The following is a 20,722-nucleotide window of genomic DNA, read 5'->3' as shown; positions in this document are numbered from 1 at the left end:
CACCTGAGCCAAAACTAACAGTTGGACACTTAACCAACTGAGCCACCTGATGTAGTTAGATTTAATTAAATCTGTCATCTTGATATTTGTGTTCTCTTTGTGCCATCAGTTTTTTGTCTTCTTTTTCCCATAATTTCTTTTGGGTTATTTGAACATTTTATATGACTCCATTTATCTCTTTTGTTGGCTTATTAACTATAACTTTTTTTTTTTATTGTAGTGGTTGCTTCAAGATTTATAATTACACCTTCAATTTTAAGTTGTATCTTCAAGTGATGTTATACATTATATGTTATTCACATATAGTATAAGAACCTTATAGTAGTATACTTCCCATTTCTTCTGTCCTGACCTTTGTGCTGATTGTCAACTTTTTATTTTTAGTTATGTTACAAACTGCATACTACATCGTTGTGAGTAAAAGGTCCAATTATCTTTTAGAGATTTAAGTAAGAAAAATATCTCCTATGTTTATGCACATCATATTCTTTTATCTTAAACCAATGTAGGTATCATTTCTCATGCTCTTCATTCCTCTTTATAGGTCCATCTTTTCATCTGGTATCATTTTCTTTCTGCTCAGGGTTTCCTTTAATATTTCTTGTAGTATGGGGCGCCTGGGTGGCTCAGTTGGTTAAGCGACTGCCTTCGGCTCAGGTCATGATCCTGGAGTACCAGGATCGAGTCCCACATCGGGCTCCTTGCTCAGCAGGGAGTCTGCTTCTCCCTCTGACCCTCCCCCCTCTCATGCTCTCTCTCTCTATCTCATTCTCTCAAATAAATAAATAAAATCTTTAAAAATATATATATATTTCTTGTAGTATGGTTTTGCTGGTGATGAATTCTTCCCATTTTCATGTGTCTGGAAAAGTATTTCACCTTAGTTATTGAAAGTTATTACTGCTGGGTGTTTATTGTAGGTGGCATTTCTTTTCTTTCAGTGCATAAAAGCTGTTGCTCTACTGTAGTCTCACTTGGATTATTTCCCTTTATCCCTGGTTTTGAGCAATTTGATTATGCTCTGCCTTGGTGTAATTTTTTTCATGTTTCCCCTGGTTGGGGTTTGTTAAGCTTCTTGGATCTGTGGGTTTATAGTTTCAATCAAATTTAGAAAATGTTTCAGCCATTATTTTTCCAGATATTATTTTGCCTTCCTCACTTCCTTCAAGGACTTCAATTAAATATTGTTAGGTTACTTGACATTGTCTCTCAGCTTACTGGTACTCTATTTATTTATTTATTATTTTTTAATCATTGGTTCTGTGTTCCAGTTTGGATTGTTATTATTTCTGTGTCTTTAAGTTTACTGATCTTCTTTTGGGCAGTGTCTAATCTACCACTAATCCATGCAGTATAGCTTTTATCTCTTGAAGTTCAATTTGGATTTTGAATTTGATATCTCCCAAGCTACTACTTAACTTTTTGAACATATAGAATATGGTTATAACTTTTAACACCTTTGTTGACATCTGGTTCAGTTCTGCATCAGTTTTAATTCATTTAATTTGCATGTAGAGTAATTTTTGATTGGATGGTGGACATTTTGAGTTTGTTGAGTATTGCATGCATATTTTTGTATTCCTCTACATATTTTTGAGCTTTGTTCTGGGACACAGGTTCCTTGGAAACCGTTTTATCACTTTGGGTCTTGCTTTTAAGATTTGTTAGGCTTCTAAGTTTAGTCTGAGACTAAGATTCCCCACTATGGAGGCAAGACCTTTCTGTATACTATAGGGGTCAGCAATCTCAGTGGCAAATCTGGCCTTCAGCCCATGTTTGTAAATAACGTTTTATTGGAACACAGCCGTACCCACCCACTTACATATTTCTGTGGCTGCTTTTGGACTACCACAGCAGAGTTGAGTAGTTGTAACAGAGATCATATGGTCCCAAAGCCTAAAATATTTACTGTCTGGCACTTTACAGAAGAAATGTGTGACCTCTGCTTTATTCAGTGACTCATGATTCATGATGTTTTCCAGCCTGGCCATATGTGAGCACTGGGCACTGTTACCTGTAGTACTTTTAGATGGTTCTTGCCCCAGACCTAGGTAGGCGTTTTCTCACATGCATTCTTAATCAGTACTCAGCTGAATGCTTGAGCAAGATCCTCAGAACATGTGGAATTCTCTCTTCTGTGCAGCTTTCTTCTCTTCAGTACTCAGTCCCATGAACTCTAGTCATCTTGGTCTCCCCAGACCTTCACAGGTTGCCTTCACAGCTCAGAGAGCCCTCCTTGCCCGGTGACCTGGAAGCTCTGTTAGGACAGTGGTCTGGGGACAGGGATTAGACTCACCTCAGTTTGTTTCTCTTTACTCAGGAGTCACTGTCTTTTGTTCTCTGATGTTGATTGTCTTGAAAACCATTGTTTTATATATTTTGTCCATTTTTTGGTTGCTTCAGATGGGAGAGTAACTCTGGTTCCTTTTTTCCGTCTTGGCCAGAAGCAGGAGTCTGAGAAGTTGATTTTGGCCATTCTGGATATACAGATGGAATCCAGGGGAGGAGGTATAGGCTAGAGACAAAAATTGGGGAATTTCCATTGTCTAAATAATATTTAATTCCTTAAGACTAAATGATATCACTCATAGGAGTGAATACAGATTGATAAGAGAGAGGTCCAAGGACTGAAACCTGGTACATTCCACTATGAAGAGGCGGGAGAGATAAGGAACGAGTTGAAAAAAGATTAAGATCGAATTGCTGGCGAACTAAGAGGAAAATCAGAATATGGTGTGGTTTCCATGTTGAGTGGACAATGATTAAACATTACTTAAATACATAAATCTCAAAATCCTTACCATCCCAGTCATATGAGTCAGTATAAGAATCTAGTACCTTGATTTTTTTAATGAGGTTCTTTTTCCCAAAGAAGTTGTCTATTCCTATAAAAATGGCCCACAAAATGATTGGATTAATCATATTAGAAGCAAGGCAAAAATCATTGTCATAACTTTCAAGATTATGATTTATCTGTACTTGGGACATTACATGTGGCGTTCTGTGCTTGGGTCCAGATCATGGCTGCTAAAATGATCAAGAGGGGGATAAACATAACTAAAAATCAAGCATTCGTCATTTAGAGGAGTTAAGATTCTTCCTGATTAATGTGATTGATATCCACAACAAAACATGAACACACTTTCTAGATTTCAAAAATGGTGGACATTTCTCAAAGCTTTTTGAAAGAACCAAATATAAGAAATGGAGATGAGCAATTAAATAAGGAGTAATGTCATAGAAGAAAAGTTAAAAGCAGTTGTTTAAAAACTGTGTTCTTATAAAACAAGGTTTTTTAAAAGTTAGCCAGGATATACATCTACCAGAATAAAATGATACATCTTTCTGAAGGTGTAGACAAACATAAGCTAGTACAAAATTGCTTAGAGAAATAAAATTTTCCCTTTGGAAGGTTTTCTGTCATGAACTTTTTTTTAAAACTTTGGCATCTCCTAGGACCTGCCTTGTTAATACAGTGTGCTATCTATTTTAGCTTAATTGTGTATTTCAGTATTGAATATAGTAAAATTTCCCATATTTCTAAGGAGAAGATCCAAAAAGATAAGTTTTTGGCCAACTTTAAGGAGAATTTTTAAGGGTAGTCTTAATATATATTTTATAGATTTTATTTATTTATTTGACAGAGAGAGACACAGCGAGAGAGGGAACACAAGCAGGGGGAGTGGGAGAGGGAGAAGCAGGCTTCCCACAGAGCAGGGAGCCCAATGCGGGGCTCGATCCCAGGACCCTGCATGACCTGAGCCGAAGGCAGACGCTTAAGGACTGAGCCACCCAGGCGCCCCAAAGCATTTATTTTATTTATTTATTTATTTATTTATTTATTTATTTATTTATTTATTTATATTTATTTGAGACAGAGAGAACGAGAGAGAGAGCACATGAGACGGGGGAGGGTCAGCGGGAGAAGCAGGTTCCTTGCTGAGCAGGGAGCCCGATGCGGGACTCCATCCAGGGACTCCAGGATCATGACCTGAGCCGAAGGCAGTCGCTTAATCAACTGAGCCACCCAGGCGCCCCGTTAATATATATTTTAAATCACACAGATAAAATACCCAAATTTAGAAAAAGAATGCTTTTTTCCATTCTTCCACTGTATAAAATAATAGTATTCAAGTAGTCTCATATATTGTGACATCCAATGTCTTCAGCACCATGAGAGAGAGTCACATTCTTTTTAGTATATAGTTTTTCAGAGAATATTGTATTAATGGCCATTCAGTTGTTTGAGACTACAGCACTTCTTGAAACCTTAAAACACTGGAAATCTTGTCCCAAGCAGCAAAAGTTCATATGTAATATTGGATTTCTTCTGTAAGTGCTTGGTATCTCCCCAATGAAACAACTTAGTGACTTAATTTTTAAAATGATTTTTGAAAGATGTGTTCACAGTGATACCTGACATCTGGTGTTTTTAAGGCCCTAGGAGTAACTAAAACTTTAAAATTTTGCTCTCCTTTTAGTTAGCTTTTATTATCATTTAGATGAAGGAGAGGGTCTTAGCATTACTAGTATGTAGATGAGTTTCTTTGACCCCACTTTTAGATAAACATCTCTTGAATAAGTTGAGCATGGGGATGATTTAGAATAACAATCACACAGCCTTATGTAAAGAAATAGGGAAATAATGTACAAATGTGAATTTTTTTAAGATTTTATTTATTTCAAGAGAGAGACCATGCAAGCAGGGGAAGGGGCAGAGGGAGACAGAGAATCCTAAGCAGGCTCTATGATCAGCATAGAGCCCAAAGCAGGGCTCAATCCCATGACCCTGAGATCATGACCTGAGCTGAAGTCAAGAGTTGGATGCAACCAACTGAGCCACCCAGGCACCCCACAAATACGATTTTTAATGAGCAAGAATTTAAACTGTAACTTTTCTATTCAGATAGAATCAACATGACTGTAGTTTATACTATATTGTATATTTTTAACTTACTGACAACATGAGTAATTGTATCTTAGATTGTCATTTTTTAAAATTAGCAACTTAAGGGCGCCTGGGTGGCTCAGTTGTTAAGCGTCTGCCTGCGGCTCAGGTCATGATCCCAGGGTGCTGGGATCGATCCCGCATCGGGCTCCCTGCTCTGCGGGAGACCTGCTTCTCCCTCTCTCACTCCCCCTGCTTGTGTTCCTGCTCTCGCTGTGTCTCTCTCTGTCAAATAAATAAATAAAATCTTTAAATAAATAAATAAATGAATGAAATAAAATAAAATTAGCAACTTAAAAACAGTTAACCTGGGGTCTGTACCATTAGGAAGATGGTAGCTTTGGAGGTAAATGCTAGGATAGGGCATTCTCAAAATCTCAGAGTGATACCAAGGTTCTCAAGTAAATTCATGACCCAAACGAGAGGATCCTTGAGATCTTTGGTTCCACACACACAAACCATTTTGGAAGGTAATGTGTTCAACTCCAAGAAGTGGGGCCTCTCTGAAGTTTTCCCTGATCTTAAAGGAGTCTTAAGTCTAAAGACAGTACCCCAGACTAGCCTTAGGGAATAGCCTGGAACACTCTCAGGAATAAATTTGAAGCCCCAGGAAAACCCTCACAGCAGGCTACAGTTATTTGTGTTTCCCACTGGAAAAATGGAAATGGCTTTCAATTTTTTTGAGACACTGTTTTCCATTGGAAATGTAGGAATGCTATGAATCTTCTTCAACTATTAATGAGTTCCCTGGGGGTAAAACAAAGTTACTAGACCTATTTTTCATTAAGTAGGAAATTATTACAAAATATGTATTTTCACCTATATCAGGAAATACATATCAGCATGTGTACAAAACAAGAAAAGGAAAATTCTAATATTTCACAGCTACAGGAACCCTGGACTGGGATTTAGCTGACTAGATTGTTGTCTTAGGTTTTGCCTCTCCAGTCCTCAAGTTCCCTATATATAGAATAGGAGGACCAGTTCATGGAATTAAATAGGATATCCCCCAGAGCTCTTTAAAACTCCAAAAAATTCTGAGTTTTTATTGTTTTAATGAGTAGAAATGTAAGTTAAATACTCGTTTTCAAGTTTACTGCTCCTTAGCCATGGAAACTATTTTTACCCCAAGTGGTTGTGATAATTACAGCTTTCTACCCTTGAAGTCATAGGGTGCTATGAATTGATAAAGGATAATAGAACTTAGTACATGGTTATAAAAGTCCTTTCAGTACAGGGTTAAGTAATGGTGGGAAATGTGACCTCTGCTGTGTAGTGTAAGATGTTCTTTAATATACGGAGGCATTGTTCTTTCTGGTGTAATAATGAAAGCATTCATTATATCCAGCGCTTGGTTCTAATCTGTATGGAAGCAGTTGTTTGATAATGTAATATGACCTTGATTGCAACGCCTGAGGAAAGGGGCGATTGTGGATGCTGTAAGGACCCTAATTATAGCATTTCTTCTGCACTTTTCAAAATGAACTTCATTTTTATCAATGCTTATGAAGTCTGAGTAATCCAATTTTTTCAGGCTTTACTGTTGGGTAATCAATGATGAGATACTTCCTTTCACATTGTTGTGATTATCAATATAATTAATCCAGGTGCTTTTTCTTTGCAGTCATACTGTTCGTGAGAGCTGAAAATGTCTGTTAATGCTCTAATTACCCAGTTAATTGCTTCTTGAAGGCCATTATTGGTTAAGTTTAGAATTACTTGCTAGATTTTAGATTTTTCTCTAGTATTTAAAAATTAAAGTCTTCATAGTTGTGAGCATATTGTAACATAAATTCTTAAGGGGAATATAATGCTTCTATTATAATTACCTGTTGAAAATAGGACAATTTTGAAATTATCTTTGATCATTTTAAGCTTGATTATCAGAATTTTGAAATTATATTCTTCCTTAGCTCTGTTTACATACAAATCTTTTCACTGTAGTACGAGGAGAAATGAGGGTCCCTGAAGAAGCACTAAAGGTAAAAATTTTTACTTCTTTCTTTCGTAAACCTGTCATTTGCTAGGGTTGATTTTTACTCCTAGATGTTTTGTTTTCATTTTTAAATGTTTTATAGCACGAGAAGTTTACCATTCAGCTTCAGTTGTCCCAGAAATCTTCAGAATCAGAATTATCAAAATCTGCATGTGCCAAAAGCCTAGATTCAAAGGTGGCAGATACTTCGACAGAGGTGCAGCACAAAGCCACAGAAGCACTAAAATCTGAGGAAAAAGCCATGGGTAAGTTAATCTCTTTGAAGATACCATATTTATACTTGATTATGAAGAAAATACAGGCTTTGTTCTACAAAACTTGGCCATGTCTATATCAATTTATAATAATGACAATTTTAGAGTGGGATTTAATGCAGCCAATCCTTTCATTAGAAAGCATTATATAACATAATTATATATGGCAGTTATATGTAGGTGTGTTTAGATATTTGAGGGAAGTAAATATAGTTTATAATATTTTTGTTATTTCATGTTTGTGTCCTTTTTTTGAATTATAATAACTGAAATGAATTAAAAGGATATCCAATGAGGTTACATCATCATCATCATTATTATATTTATCATGTTCCAGGAACTGCTCTACATAAATAATCCCATTCATGCAAAAAACAGTTTTTTAAATTAGTAGGCATTACCAAATTTGCTCAAATAAAAAATCTAGTCATGTTAACAGCTAGTTTAAATTTGGTTACTCTGCAGTGCCCTTAAGCTTTAAAAATATTTTTAATGGTCACTTATATCAAAATTTACTTTAGTTTTGTCTTTTTTATTTAGACTTACTTGAGCCATTTCTGTATACCAAAAAACTGATTACACCTTAACAAAAAGCTATTAGGCTAACGCAGTTTGCATTACTTAGATATTAGCCAGAGCAAAATTTCATTTATTTAGTCATGTCCAACATTGAGTAAGGTCTTACACAAATAACAAGTTTTTCAACTTAGAGTACTTTTCAACTACCTAGACTGTTTTTTTTTTTCATATAATAATTTAACCAGGCAATTCTAGCATTCTGCAAAAGTATATATTTTTTCTGTTTCATCTGCTTTAGACATATTTTTTTTTTTTTGCCTCTTTCCAGATATTTCTGCCATGCCCCGTGGCACTCCCTTATATGGGCAGCCATCATGGTGGGGGGATGGTGAAGTGGAGGAGAAAAGGGCTTTCAAGTCAAATGGCAAACCTGAAGAAAAAAGTCATGAAACTGGGACAACAGGTAAGGAAAAGCTCAGACTATGACATTCAATGGATATTTTGGGAAGAATATATAATCTAAGCAAAAATGTGGCAGCCCTGAAAAGAGATATATATCTATTACTTTTTAATAAAAAATGTTGTGAATGTCTTAATGATCTTGTCATTGTAAGTTTATTTTGCATGATTCTCACATATTCATTCCAAAATCATTTTTATTTAAAATATTGTTCCAACTAATGAGATTAAATCTTGAAAAATAGATTAATAATATAATCAGGCATTTAAAGTATTTTAAAATAATTATTAAAATGTTTCAGTTAGACCAAAATAGTAGGCACAAACTAATTTTGTGTATTTCATTAGATTCACAGGCATATAATCATGTTTTTAAATGAACAGTTTATGTTATGTTCAGAAATGTGATATATGAAATTAAAATTTCTTTAAAACCTCAGTGTGCTTTATTTGTTGGGATGTGGTAGCAATAAGATTAGCCAAGTTAAGAAGCCAGAATGAAAAAAGTAGTTCTGGGCCACATTCATAGTCAAGGAAACATACTCTTTTGTTGCTAGAGGGATTTCATAATGAGCTAAGTGTTCCATAAGCCAGAAAATCAAGATTTCCAGGAAACAGAGGTATCATTTGTCTCATAAGGACTTGGCAAATACATTAACACCAAAGGGTCAAATGGCCAGTTTCCACGTTAATGGCAGATAAGGATCCAGAGCTGGAGGGATTAGATACAGGTACCAGGAAACCCAGCAGTATAGAAAACCAAGTCTGACTCTGAGTCAAAGATAGATTCCATCGGGGCACCTGGTTGGCTCAGTCGTTAAGCGTCTGCCTTCGGTTCAGGTCATGATCCCAGGGTCCTGGGATCAAGCCCCGCGTCGGGCTCCCTGCTCAACGGGAAACCTGCTTCTCCTTCTCCCACTCCCCTTGCTTGTGTTCCCTCTCTTGCTGTCTCTGTCAGATAAATAAATAAAAATCTTAAAAAGAAAAAAAAGATTCCATCAGCACCCTTCTCAGTTGCCTACCCTTGACCCTAGTTGTACAAGATAAATAAGACATTTTTCTTAGCTGGAGAATAAGAGCACTGTTCTTTAAATATGCTGATTTTGCAGGATACAAGTCTAATAAGAAGAAATCTGGCTGTATGGACTCGATTTTACAAGTGCCTCAAACTGAAGTTGTCAACTTTGCAAATAAATTCCCATCACTGCTTCCTTGTTTCTGTCCACCAGCATGGTTTTCTTCATGTCCAAGCTTAGAAATACCTGAGTATTGATACTTAGTATCATTTAGCATAAGGTCAGATGCAAATAACACAGATGGGACCTGAGATAAGCGGGAGGGGAATTTACTGGCTTAAATAAGTGTAGCTCTTCAGGGCTGGTCCCTGCCTCTCTGCAGTGTCATCGGGGAGCCCGTTTCTCCCCCTTTCTCAACTCTCTGTCCACAGTGGCTGCATATGAGGGCATCTGTCCTCATCGTCATCTCTGTGATGAAACTGAATTCTTAAATGATTATCAGCTTGTGTGGCCTGTCTTATTCAGTGTCATTTTTGCCACATGTCAAAAGCTGTCTCATAATCTTGGGATTATTTTTGAGTAAGAAGGAATTAAGTGATTTATGTCTTGTGTTAAGTGGCCTAAATGAACCCAGCCAGATTCAGCCAATTAAGGGCCTTGTGAGGGTCTCATCGGCTTTCTATTATTAGTGTGAGGAGGTTCTTGTTTCACATTTATTATTTGTAGTTTCTTAAAATATAGGGTGAAGGGAACAATTTACTGACCTGAAATAACTTACGATACTAACAGAGATTATAGAATCAGTTTGAAGATGTATACTGAATCTTATTTAATTTGATCATTTCAAAATTGTTTTTATTAAATGTTTTAAATTATGACATATAAGTAATCAATTTGTGCTCTAAGCATGCTGTTTTGTAAACACAAAAAGTGATTTGCTTCTTGGTTACCAATTTTTAGAATGTAAAATCTTAATAATTATTGTGAGAGGTCAGCATTTCAGAAAGGGTAATAGAGTATGTGCTATCTACTGATTTACGTCCCTCTCAGTGGGTCCACATGTATCCAGAATCTCCTACAGACTTAAGCACATAGCCTAAAAAACCCTAGAAGCAAATATGTATGCCAGAGCAACCAAATTCTCCTGAAATTGTATGAATATTTTTAGTCCTATTAAGAAGGAAAATTTGTCCTCATTTGAGCTATGGGTGTGCTCTTCGACCTGCTGACAGGGTGCGAACATTTACTTAGGTTATATTTAAAGGTCTTTTAAGTGTTGCAACTGTGAGTAATAGATTTCTAGCTCTTTTACATTGATTTCAATCTAATCACACTAAATTTGGAAACTTTCCAGTTGTGACTCCTTTTTAGCAAAAGATGTTTCCTAGTCTTTGTTATTTGAGATACTTGAATATGCAAGGTTGGATATATGTTCTAAGCTGAACAAATGTGTTTTCATCATTATAACCTTTGTCATCTTGATTTAATTGAATATTTCACTTAATTTAGTACAGAAGAATCAAGGGAACAGTTTTTTGGATTATGTGTATTACAAGTTTCCCAAAAGGTTACATAATCATAAAGTACCCTAAGAACTTGAGGATATTATCACCAGTTGCTGTTCTGATTTAGATAAACATAATCAATTCTAGCATAATCAGTTGTTAAATAGTTTTAAATAACTAGCAGTTGAGATTATAACAAAATATTATTATATACAAATTTTAGGATATTTAGTATATTAATTTAGTATAAACAGAGTTTGAAGATAAATGGATGTTAAATTCACAAATTTCCAGAATCTCTTCTGTCAGTGTTTTGAGAGCTATTTTATTTTTCTGTATTAAATTAGAAGACCCCCCCCTCCATGATTTTTCTAGTGGGCCTACACTTCCCAAGTAAAGTAGGCCCACATGTGATCTGTTTTTATCATCTCCAGAGAAATGAATTCCTTCAGATGACTGAATTTTACTTTTACAACTGACAATTTCTTTTAAAAGTTTAACCATTTCTAAATTTCTATTAAATGAATTACCCATATCACTGCCTTCTTAAGTGGAGAAGGCTGACTATAATTTAAGTTTTTGGTTGATGACTCTTAAGTCGTCATGATGAATATCAGTTACTGAACTGTGTGACACTACAGTGAGGTCCTTGGGGGACGTGGAAGGATGTAGGACTGCTGGCCCTACGTACCGAATGGTTCTGGACTGCTGTGGTTCTGAGCCACGTTCTGAGCTCTTGTGTTTTGTCTTACCTCTGCCATCTGTTTCTTACTTCTCAGTGCAGTGTGTCTTACCTTAATCCTCACTTCAGATTTGCTACATATATCTAAGCAAATCGTAAAGAGGTTCTCAATGAGTGACTTCCTGGTTAGTGAAGATCATGAATATGGGCATATAGGCACTGTTGAATCTGTCTTAGGTTTTTTAGAGTTAGATTTTTGGTTTAGTTTTCATTTCCCTGATTCTTAGCTATGCTAGAGAATTGGGAAAAAGAGAGATACATTTATTTGTGTGCCTTTTTTTGTCCTGGGCTTTCTTCTGGGTATCTCAGATTATCTCACTTAATACTTAACCTCACTGGATCATCACAGTGATCTCATGGATAGATACCATTATTTCTGATGAAGAAAATGAGAATTAAAGATTGACGGAGACAGGATTTATCTGATAGCAGATCTCTTCGCTACTTTCCTGCCTAGTTAACAGTCATCAGGTCCTAATATGCTTCCTTTCCCCTCTATTGTGCTACCTGACATTGTTAGATAACTGATTTCTGGGAAAATTGTGTAAGTCTTGGGTTTCTAGTCCTTGGAGTAAAGGTGACTTTGAAGTAGGACTAATGGATGATAACCTTAAAAACAGTGATGTGCAGTTGTTGATCTGTTTTTATGTGTGATAATGTGAAAAAAATGTTGAAAGTATATCAGTATTAACTGTGAACTTTTCCTTCACAAGGAAGGAAAATTAGGAAAACATTCCTTTAAATTATGAATGACAAGTAGATGATAAATGCTATATCCTTGGAGCAGCTTTTTGTGGTTTTTGCTTTGTAGTTCAGCCACATCATTTTATTTGGGTATCCAAGTGGTGGTAAAAAGAGCCTATACCACCCCTTGTCCCCAGCCAGCATTATCCTGTTACCATAAGGATGCGCAAAGCCGAATAAATGACTCAGTGAATTATGTATCTGATGGGTACATACACAGATAGGCCAGGTTTGTAAGCCAATTGTACTATAAGGAATTGACCAAGTACAGTACATTGTAATAGTAAACAAGTCAGCGTATGAAAAATAAAAATAACATTTATTAATGAGTTTACTAATACATGGGGAGTTACTAATGCAATTTACTCTCATGGAAATTTTAAATGACAGGCCTTCAGAGGAAACAGTGCAAGTGGACATTTTATTATTAAGATGAATTAACTCTTACATAAAGAAATTTTAAAACATGACTTTAGGTTCCTTAGTCTTATTGTATAATCTCTTCTTCCAAAAAGCATGTAAAATTTTTGCTTTAGTGATGTAGAGTGTTTGCTGATACACATTTCACATTTTCATAAGAAAAATTGTATTTTGAAAAGGATAATTTTTACATTGAAAATTGTTTTTGTTACTCTGTTTACCTTCTGTGTAGTGGGATTTTGGGGGTTTTTTTTTGTTTTTTTGGAACTGGAGCTTGATGTTTTCTATACCCTGTTCCATACATTTGATTACAGCAATGTTGTCCTATTCTTATAACCTAAAAGCAAACAGTTTTATGTTCAGAGATTACTGCCAAGAAATCAGTTATAGCACCTGAAGAATCCCATCAAGATTTAATATTTGAAAAGATAGCTCAAGAGACCAAATACTACTTCACTCAGTTAGGGAATGATTGGAAACAATGTAGTCTCCCTGTACTGCCTTTCCTCCTAATAAATTATCTGAGTATGGTTTTCCTGTCAATCTGTTTAAAAATGGAATGCTTCTATGAGCTTTAAGGAAATATTTTTCATTTCAACTCTTTACCATCTTAATAATGGACATGGTTCTTTTGCTTCCTGAAAAACAGGGCAGTTTAATCTTATTTATTTATCTAGTAATTTTTTGCGTTTGCACTGTCTAATAACACGTACTTACAAGAAGACATTTCAATAATCATTTTCATTTATATATTTTATTTGCCAATTTCACTTACATATGCTGTGTACAAATGCATATATTTTTATACCTTTATCTTCATTTCTGAGATAGCAGAACAATAGTGATAGTGTTCCAGAGTTGCTCACTTCTTCTGCCAACTCTGGTTGTTTTGATCTGAGATTTATAATTCAGCTTTCCTCCCAAGAATTTTTGACACTTGTACATATTCTGCTGTATAGACATACACATGAATTTTCTTCTGGAATTTTTGGCTGGCAACTGAAATTTCTATTTTTACCTTATTTCTTTCACACTGCTGCTCGGATTGCGATGCTGCAAGCAAACCACGTGTTTTATCTTTAGTCGTTCTTTTATTCTTTTTGTATCCATCTTCTTGCAGTGAGCGCACATCAGTAAATGTTATTTTTATAATTCTAAAAGTAATGTCTCTAAATGTCATGGTGAAGAATGGTAAGTGGAATCATTACTTCTAGAACATCACTTGCGTATTGACTTCATGTTTATTTCTTCATTTAAGCACCTGTTCTCCTTCAGAGCTCTACTTTGTGTTCATAGATATTTCATCCTCCTGACTTGATAAGGAAATTCACATTTTTTCTATGTCCCTAGATGTATATGTCTAATGTGCATCTCCATCTGCATTTGATTTCAGTTCTTTTACACCTTGATGATTTCTAGATCGAAGTTGGAAAAAACATGTATCTAACCATGCAGGGTCCATCTCTTAAAACTGCTTTGTTCTTTGTCGTTGCTGCTACTTATCCTGCATCTTCTGCTACTGAATGCTGTGCTTATATCAGAATTATTTCTTCTCTGTGATATTTGCCAGGTTTTCATCCAGGCTGTGATCTGCCTTCTGATTCTCATGGCACAATACAAATGGCCATAATTATTCTCCTTTAAGTGCTAGAAGCTCCCAAATATTTTGAATTTTCTCTTATTTTTTTCATTAGGGTGCAGCATAGATGCCAAGCAAGTTGAGGAACAGTCTGCAGCTGCAAATGAAGAAGTACTTTTTCCTTTCTGTAGGGAACCAAGTTACTTTGAAATCCCTACAAAAGAATTTCAGCAGCCATCACAAATAACAGAGAGCACTATTCATGAAATCCCAACAAAAGACACACCAAGTTCCCATACAACAGGTGCAGGGCATGCTTCATTTACCATTGAATTTGATGACAGTACTCCAGGGAAGGTAACTATTAGAGACCATGTGACAAAATTTACTTCTGATCAGCGCCACAAGTCCAAGAAGTCTTCTCCTGGAACTCAAGACCTGCCGGGGATTCAGACAGGAATGATGGCACCAGAAAATAAAGTAGCTGACTGGCTAGCACAGAACAACCCTCCTCAAATGGTATGGGAAAGAACAGAAGAGGATTCCAAAAGTATTAAAAGTGATGTTCCAGTTTACTTGAAAAGGTTGAAAGGTAAAGTGAATTGATCATTTCAGAACTTCCTGTTTTGTGATAAAGAAAATTCAGTCTTCACAGTTAACCAAAGTACTCCTAGATAAGTAATTGTATGGTAGGAAACTTCAGCTTTTTGAAAGCTCTGTATTTGATTTTGAAGCTCAAAGGCAAGCCATACTACCCATGTCCACCTTACTCATTAAAAATAGTCTGCCTTCATTTTCCTGCCAAAACCAGATTGGTTTTGTGAATTTATATTCATGCCTTTAAAAATCTTTCTTTTTCCACCAGTGGAATTCCCTAGAAGACAATTCTCATCGTTTTCTTGACTTAAGGAAAACCTATATTCAATTCTGTTCTTCTCTACTGTGATGCTTCCAATAAAATGTCAGTGTCTAGATTTTGAAAGAAATTTTAAGCCATTTGATAATGGGCCAAAAGTTCTACATTAGTAATACAATGACATTGTTGATAGTGTGCTTCCAGCTTTTCTCAGCAGTTACTCATGAAACAAAAACTTTTGGTCTAGAGATACTGAGGATCAATTGAATTTAAAATGTTTTTGATATTAAAATTTATGAAACCACAATTGAATGTTTGTGAAATAGTCAATATTTGCTCTGTTAGTATAACACTTGGCCAAAATTAGTCAAATATCTATACCTATGTACCAAGGTATCAACTGAATAATTTTTTCCATTGTTTTGCTAATTAAATATATTTTAATTACCCTATCTTAATTTTATTTAATAAGCTATCTTTAAGAGAAATGATTACATGCTAATCTGGCCATTCTGTTTCTATACAAGGCGTTAATGAGCTTTTTTAAAAAAAATGCTCACTGAGGTCATTGTATCCCTAACACTTCACCTGGGGACTTTATTATGTGGCAAGTACTCAGTAATTTGAGTACATAATGAATGACTTCACTATCAATGATAAGACTAACGCTGGCCTAACCAGTACTTTATGCCCTGGGATTTTGTTTCGTCAAGTAATGAAGAAATACCTGTTCTGATTTGCTTCTAAGACATTTCAAGATAGTAAGGTCGTGTGATTACCTAATTCTTTGTTGGGACCTATTACTATATCTAATTATAATCTTAAGCGGTTACCTGGCATATATACTTTTCACATGTGATTGTTATCTTTTCTTCTACCAGATAATACTAAATACATAACTGAGAACTATGTATGTATGTATAGGTTAAAGCTCAGAAATAAAAGCTACCCATTTGGAAACTGACCATTTTTATGAATTTATAAATAGTACTGATATCTTAGTATAATAAAAAGGTAGCATAAACCTTGAAAATTTAGAAATGGCATGGTCTTTAACTACTCTTAATAAATGTCAAAAATGAGCTAAAAGATTCTTTAAAAAGCTACCATTTTAAAGCACCTTTACCCCTTTATTATAGCTGTTTTTTTAGTCATCCATAAATATTTTCTGTATTAGCTATTATTTTTAAGCTATCAGTTTCAGACATTCTCTTCTTGAAAAAGGCCCATTGTAAGACTGACTCCAAACAGAGGCATTAATGCCCATATTCACACTGTATCTACGTATGCATTAATGATTAGATATTTTTAAGCTTTACCAGAAACTATACAATCAAATTACTATGGTCCCTCAAAATTGATTTATAGGTAGATGTATATCCTAGGATATTGCTGTTGCTCAGAACCCTTCTTTTGGATTTGCCTTCAGACCATTCTACAAACCATCTAAGAAAATGTCTTTATGAATATAATTCATTTTTCGTTCAGGATCCATTTTCTTTCTCCAGACATATTTATAAATGACATTTGACTTTTCCCCAAAGTGAGATATGCCATCATTAGATAAAGATTTTCCACAATGTAGGATGTTGAAAGTGTATACAGAGATTTTAAATAAAGGTATTTATGGCAAATAGTAATAATTTTACATTAATTAGACTTTCAGCAGTTATTTGAATCAGTCTCAAAAACTTGAACGTAAGTAAAATAAAAGCAAAAAACTTTGCTCCTACAAGAGTAAAGTGCACGCGCTTTGGGACAGTGAAGAAAATAATGTTCACAAAGCCCATACACTTTTACCCTTTAGGAGAGTTGCAGCTTCTTTGACCACAGCTTCTGACCTGGTACAGCTAACCTACCCTAGAAAATACCTAACAGACTTGAGCATGTTTAGGCACGGTTAATGATAGACAAGACAGAAACTTAGGAGAGTTTCCTAGTGATTTGTTTGTTGTTGAGTGCAAAGAGAAATTGCAGTTCTGATCAGATATCTCGCCTGGTGTAAGAGAAATACAAGCAGGAATAATAATTTTCCAGAAAAGAAAATGGCTAACCCATAAAGAGGAGTTTTTAAACTATAACTTAAAAGATACTGAAAGGATCTGACACCACTTTAGTGCCAAATTTTACATGTTGATAGAAGAACTGAATTCTGTAAAGATGGTGTTTTCACGTTGTATATATGTGCAATATGGGTTATTTGGTCTTACTATACAGGAAATATTAGAGTTTAGTTATTTCTGGCTCTTACAAACTGGATTCCTTTTCAGTTTATCCAGTGCAACAATGAAATAGGTTGTAAAATAGCATGTTTTAATTTTAATGTAAAATAGCATGTTTTGTATTTGAATTAGTGGTTTAGTTTGATTTTGCTTTCCATCCGCTATCCCTGGTTCCTAGCTTAATTACCTGAGGCTAGGGATTCCATTAAATGAACACCTGTTTTGTTTTGTTTTGTTTTTTCTTTTCAGATTGCATTTTGAATAGTTGCTAATTTGAAGAAAGATTTTCAGATCTGTTGTCATATCTGATGTTTATAACATTCATCAGTTTTACTCTGCTGAGAGTGCTTCCCAAAACCCCTTCATGTTGGTTTCATTCTCTCCCTTTGTTTCCCTAGCCTATTATTTCTTCAGAACATTACGTTTTTCATGTGTGCTCTTTCTCCTTCTGAGTCTTCTCACATCTTTTATGTACCACATTTTGACAACCAGTCCTCCTGTGGTAAATCATTGACCCCAATTGGTAAACTTGAAATTCATTAGAAACAAGTCCATGAGTATTAAAACTCAAGTTTTTCCTTTGGACGTATGCCCTTTGCCCCTCCTAGCCAACAGGTCTTCAGCTCTGATTATTGTCTTGTTTGTTACTATGTTATTCAGCAGGTATTTAGACTCAGATCTCTAGCCCAGGAAAAGCTTAATCTCAGTCCTGGGAGCCAGGGACTGACTGCACGTAGTTGACTAGACTCATTTACACTTCTGCAGAAGCCAGCATTGAAGCCCTCATTTGTGATTCAGTCTAAAACATGTGTAGAGTAATTCTTCACTTTTCAGTAAATGTATGCTGTAATAATATAATTATCATTTGATTATTTCTTCTAATGTATTTAAATACTGAGAATTCTAAATCATTGAAAAATAATTTCCATAAAGTTTCACATCGAATCCCTAGTAGAACTAAGGGTAACAGAAAACCTCTGTTAGGAATCTGATATTTCAAAATTCAGATGTATTCCAGCTTGACTCTGCATGCTTCATAGAGAAGACAGACTTTTAGCTGGTTATATTTAGCACTCTGTCATTTGCCCAGAAGGTGGTTACATTTATACAGGATTTCATAGACTGTGCTTTTTTGTGATAGGCCTTCAGCATGCTTTATGTAACTTTTGAAGCCACCAGAGTTAGGGCACAATTGTTAAGTCTGCAAAACTTCCCACAGCTAGAAAGACACTTGTAAAAAAGTGTATGGTTAATTGGTGGAACCTACAGATTTGTATCTTCCTATTAACATTTTGCATACTGTTTATTGAAAGTGTGCTATACTTTTAGAAGTATTGAACATTGTTGAAAGTTAAAATTCATCACATTTTTATGGCATTTGTATTCTCCTTTACTGTGTTGTGGTAAGTGTCTCTGGGATCACCCTTTTTTCTCTTTCCCTCATGCTGAAGCAAATTTTTGATTGCTTAAAGTATACGGTTTGGAGGCAGGATTAATGTTTATTACTGTTATAAGTACACACTATCACAGATGATACAACATTGCTTATCTGTTAAGGCATTGAGGAATCATTATAAAGTTAAAATTTGGAGAAAGAAAAGCAATCCCATTCAATTGTTTATAAAGGCCCTCATTGTTGGTTGATAAAATTTGAATGTGAGCATTGCAATTGAGGGAAGTTTGCAGAGCCTGTTACTGAAAAGAACATATGACTTAGCTTGAAAAGGGGGAGGGGGGCAAAAAACAAATAGCACTTTTGTATATGCGTCTAATTTTCTACATGGGATTTTTTTCCTTCTCTATTATGTGGTTTCTTTTTTGTGTCCAGGAAATAAACATGACGATGGTACACAAAGCGACTCAGAAAATGCTGGGGCTCACAGACGCTGCAGCAAACGTGCGGCTCTTGAGGAACACTTAAGGCGCCACCATTCCGAACAGAAAAAGCTCCAGAAGGCCCAGGCTACTGAAAAGCTTCAAGACCAAGCCGTTGTAAGTCAAACTGCTTTTATGATTGCATTCTTTGATGAAGACAATCCCAGAAAAAGAAGGTCAGATTCTTTTACTCAGAGTGCGAGAATCTTGTGTCAGGAAACTACTTATTCAACACTACATACAAAACTTGAAAAAACAAAATCTACAACAGCAGATGCCAAAGTGGTTTCTTTGTCTTTACAGACTAGCTCTGCGCATCACAGAGGGGGGCATGGTGTTCCACGTGGGAAATTGTTAAAACAGAAATCCGAGGAGCCATCAGTGTCCATTCCCTTCCTACAGACTGCATTGTTAAGAAGTTCAGGGAGTCTTGGGCACAGACCAAGCCAGGAGATGGATAAAATGTTAAAAAATCAACCTACTTCTGCCACTTCTGAAAAGGATAATGATGATGACCAAAGTGACAAGGGTACTTATACCATTGAGTTAGAGAATCCCAACAGTGAGGAAGTGGAAGCAAGAAAAATGATTGACAAGGTAAATAACTGAAATTTGGGGATGGTGGAAGTTTTCTTTTGGTGTATTTGACTGTTGGAAATTATTGGAGAGTCAGCATGAAGTGTTCTCATGCAGTTAGTGGTACTGGAACGTTAGGATTTTGTGAGGGGACTGCAAGATAAACAACACCAAAGTGCCTTCCGATTTTATTCTGCTTATATTCTGAACTTTTGCCTGAGTTTCTTATGTATGTAAAGTCCGATAACATTTAAGCTCTTTGGACCTTTTAAAGTTGTATACGTTTAAGATAGGATTTTAAAACCATGTACTTTTGTGACTGTCCTCACTCTGCATTTATAAAAAACTATAAAACAAAGCCAGGCTGCCATGCCTCTAACATAAACATAAATGTCAGCTGATAGTAGTTAACCACGGGTTTCCTGCTTACTAATTTCATGTCACAAACAGATGAAAGTGTGTATGTTTTAGTCAATTTTGTTCTTTGTCCTTATGTTCTTTTCTTTCTGTTCACTGCTGCCTTTGGAGATAGAAAAGAAGTATATGAAAACAGAATCAGTTTCATTATGATACTCGAATTCAGCCACTTTAAGTGTATGCCCAGCCATGATGATTTTAGATTTGTTCTCTGATGTTATTGGTTAATGTCTATGATGATTGTTGTATGGTTTTAAAAGCAGTTTTTATCAATTTTGCCCATAGTAATGGAAAATTGACTTTAGAATCAGCTGTTTATTTTACCTCCTGGAAAACAGCAGCTTAAGTTTGGCTAAATAATAACCTCTTGTTTAAGTTCTTGTTACTCAGAGTGTGAACAGCGTTAGCATCAATTTAGGAGCTTATTAGAAATACCAAAAAATCTCAGCCCTGATCTAAATACACTGAATCAGAATCTGCTTTAAAAGCAAGATCTCCAGGTGATTCGTATGCATCTTAACATTTGAGGTGCCCTAGTTTAGATGATAAGCTTACAGGCAGGGCTTTCAGGAGGTAAACAAAATAAACCTTTGG

The 20,722-nt window shown here is 35.5% G+C and overlaps 1 protein-coding gene across 8 annotated transcripts in view; it reads left to right on the top strand.

Annotated features, from left to right (window-relative positions):
* Positions 1-20,722, top strand: part of CEP170 (centrosomal protein 170) — a 128,209-nt gene that overhangs the window by 60,638 nt on the left and 46,849 nt on the right. For 5 of the 8 annotated variants that reach the window (XM_035010951.1, XM_035010950.1, XM_035010949.1 and 2 more), the window contains exons 5-10: positions 6,872-6,930; positions 7,027-7,189; positions 8,046-8,180; positions 14,298-14,774; positions 19,089-19,252; positions 19,439-19,732. In XM_035010951.1, coding sequence (XP_034866842.1) covers positions 6,872-6,930; positions 7,027-7,189; positions 8,046-8,180; positions 14,298-14,774; positions 19,089-19,252; positions 19,439-19,732 — 1,292 coding nt within the window. The remainder of the gene's footprint in view (positions 1-6,871; positions 6,931-7,026; positions 7,190-8,045; positions 8,181-14,297; positions 14,775-19,088; positions 19,253-19,438; positions 19,733-20,722) is intronic. The other 3 variants (XM_035010954.1, XM_035010953.1, XM_035010952.1) reach the window with 1 other exon arrangement.

This window comes from Mirounga leonina, unplaced genomic scaffold, assembly GCF_011800145.1.
Source record: "Mirounga leonina isolate KUSES-001 unplaced genomic scaffold, KU_Mleo_1.0 Mir_154, whole genome shotgun sequence".
In the NCBI taxonomy this organism is placed as follows: Eukaryota; Metazoa; Chordata; class Mammalia; order Carnivora; family Phocidae; genus Mirounga; species Mirounga leonina.
This window is presented reverse-complemented; position numbering and strand designations above follow the sequence as displayed.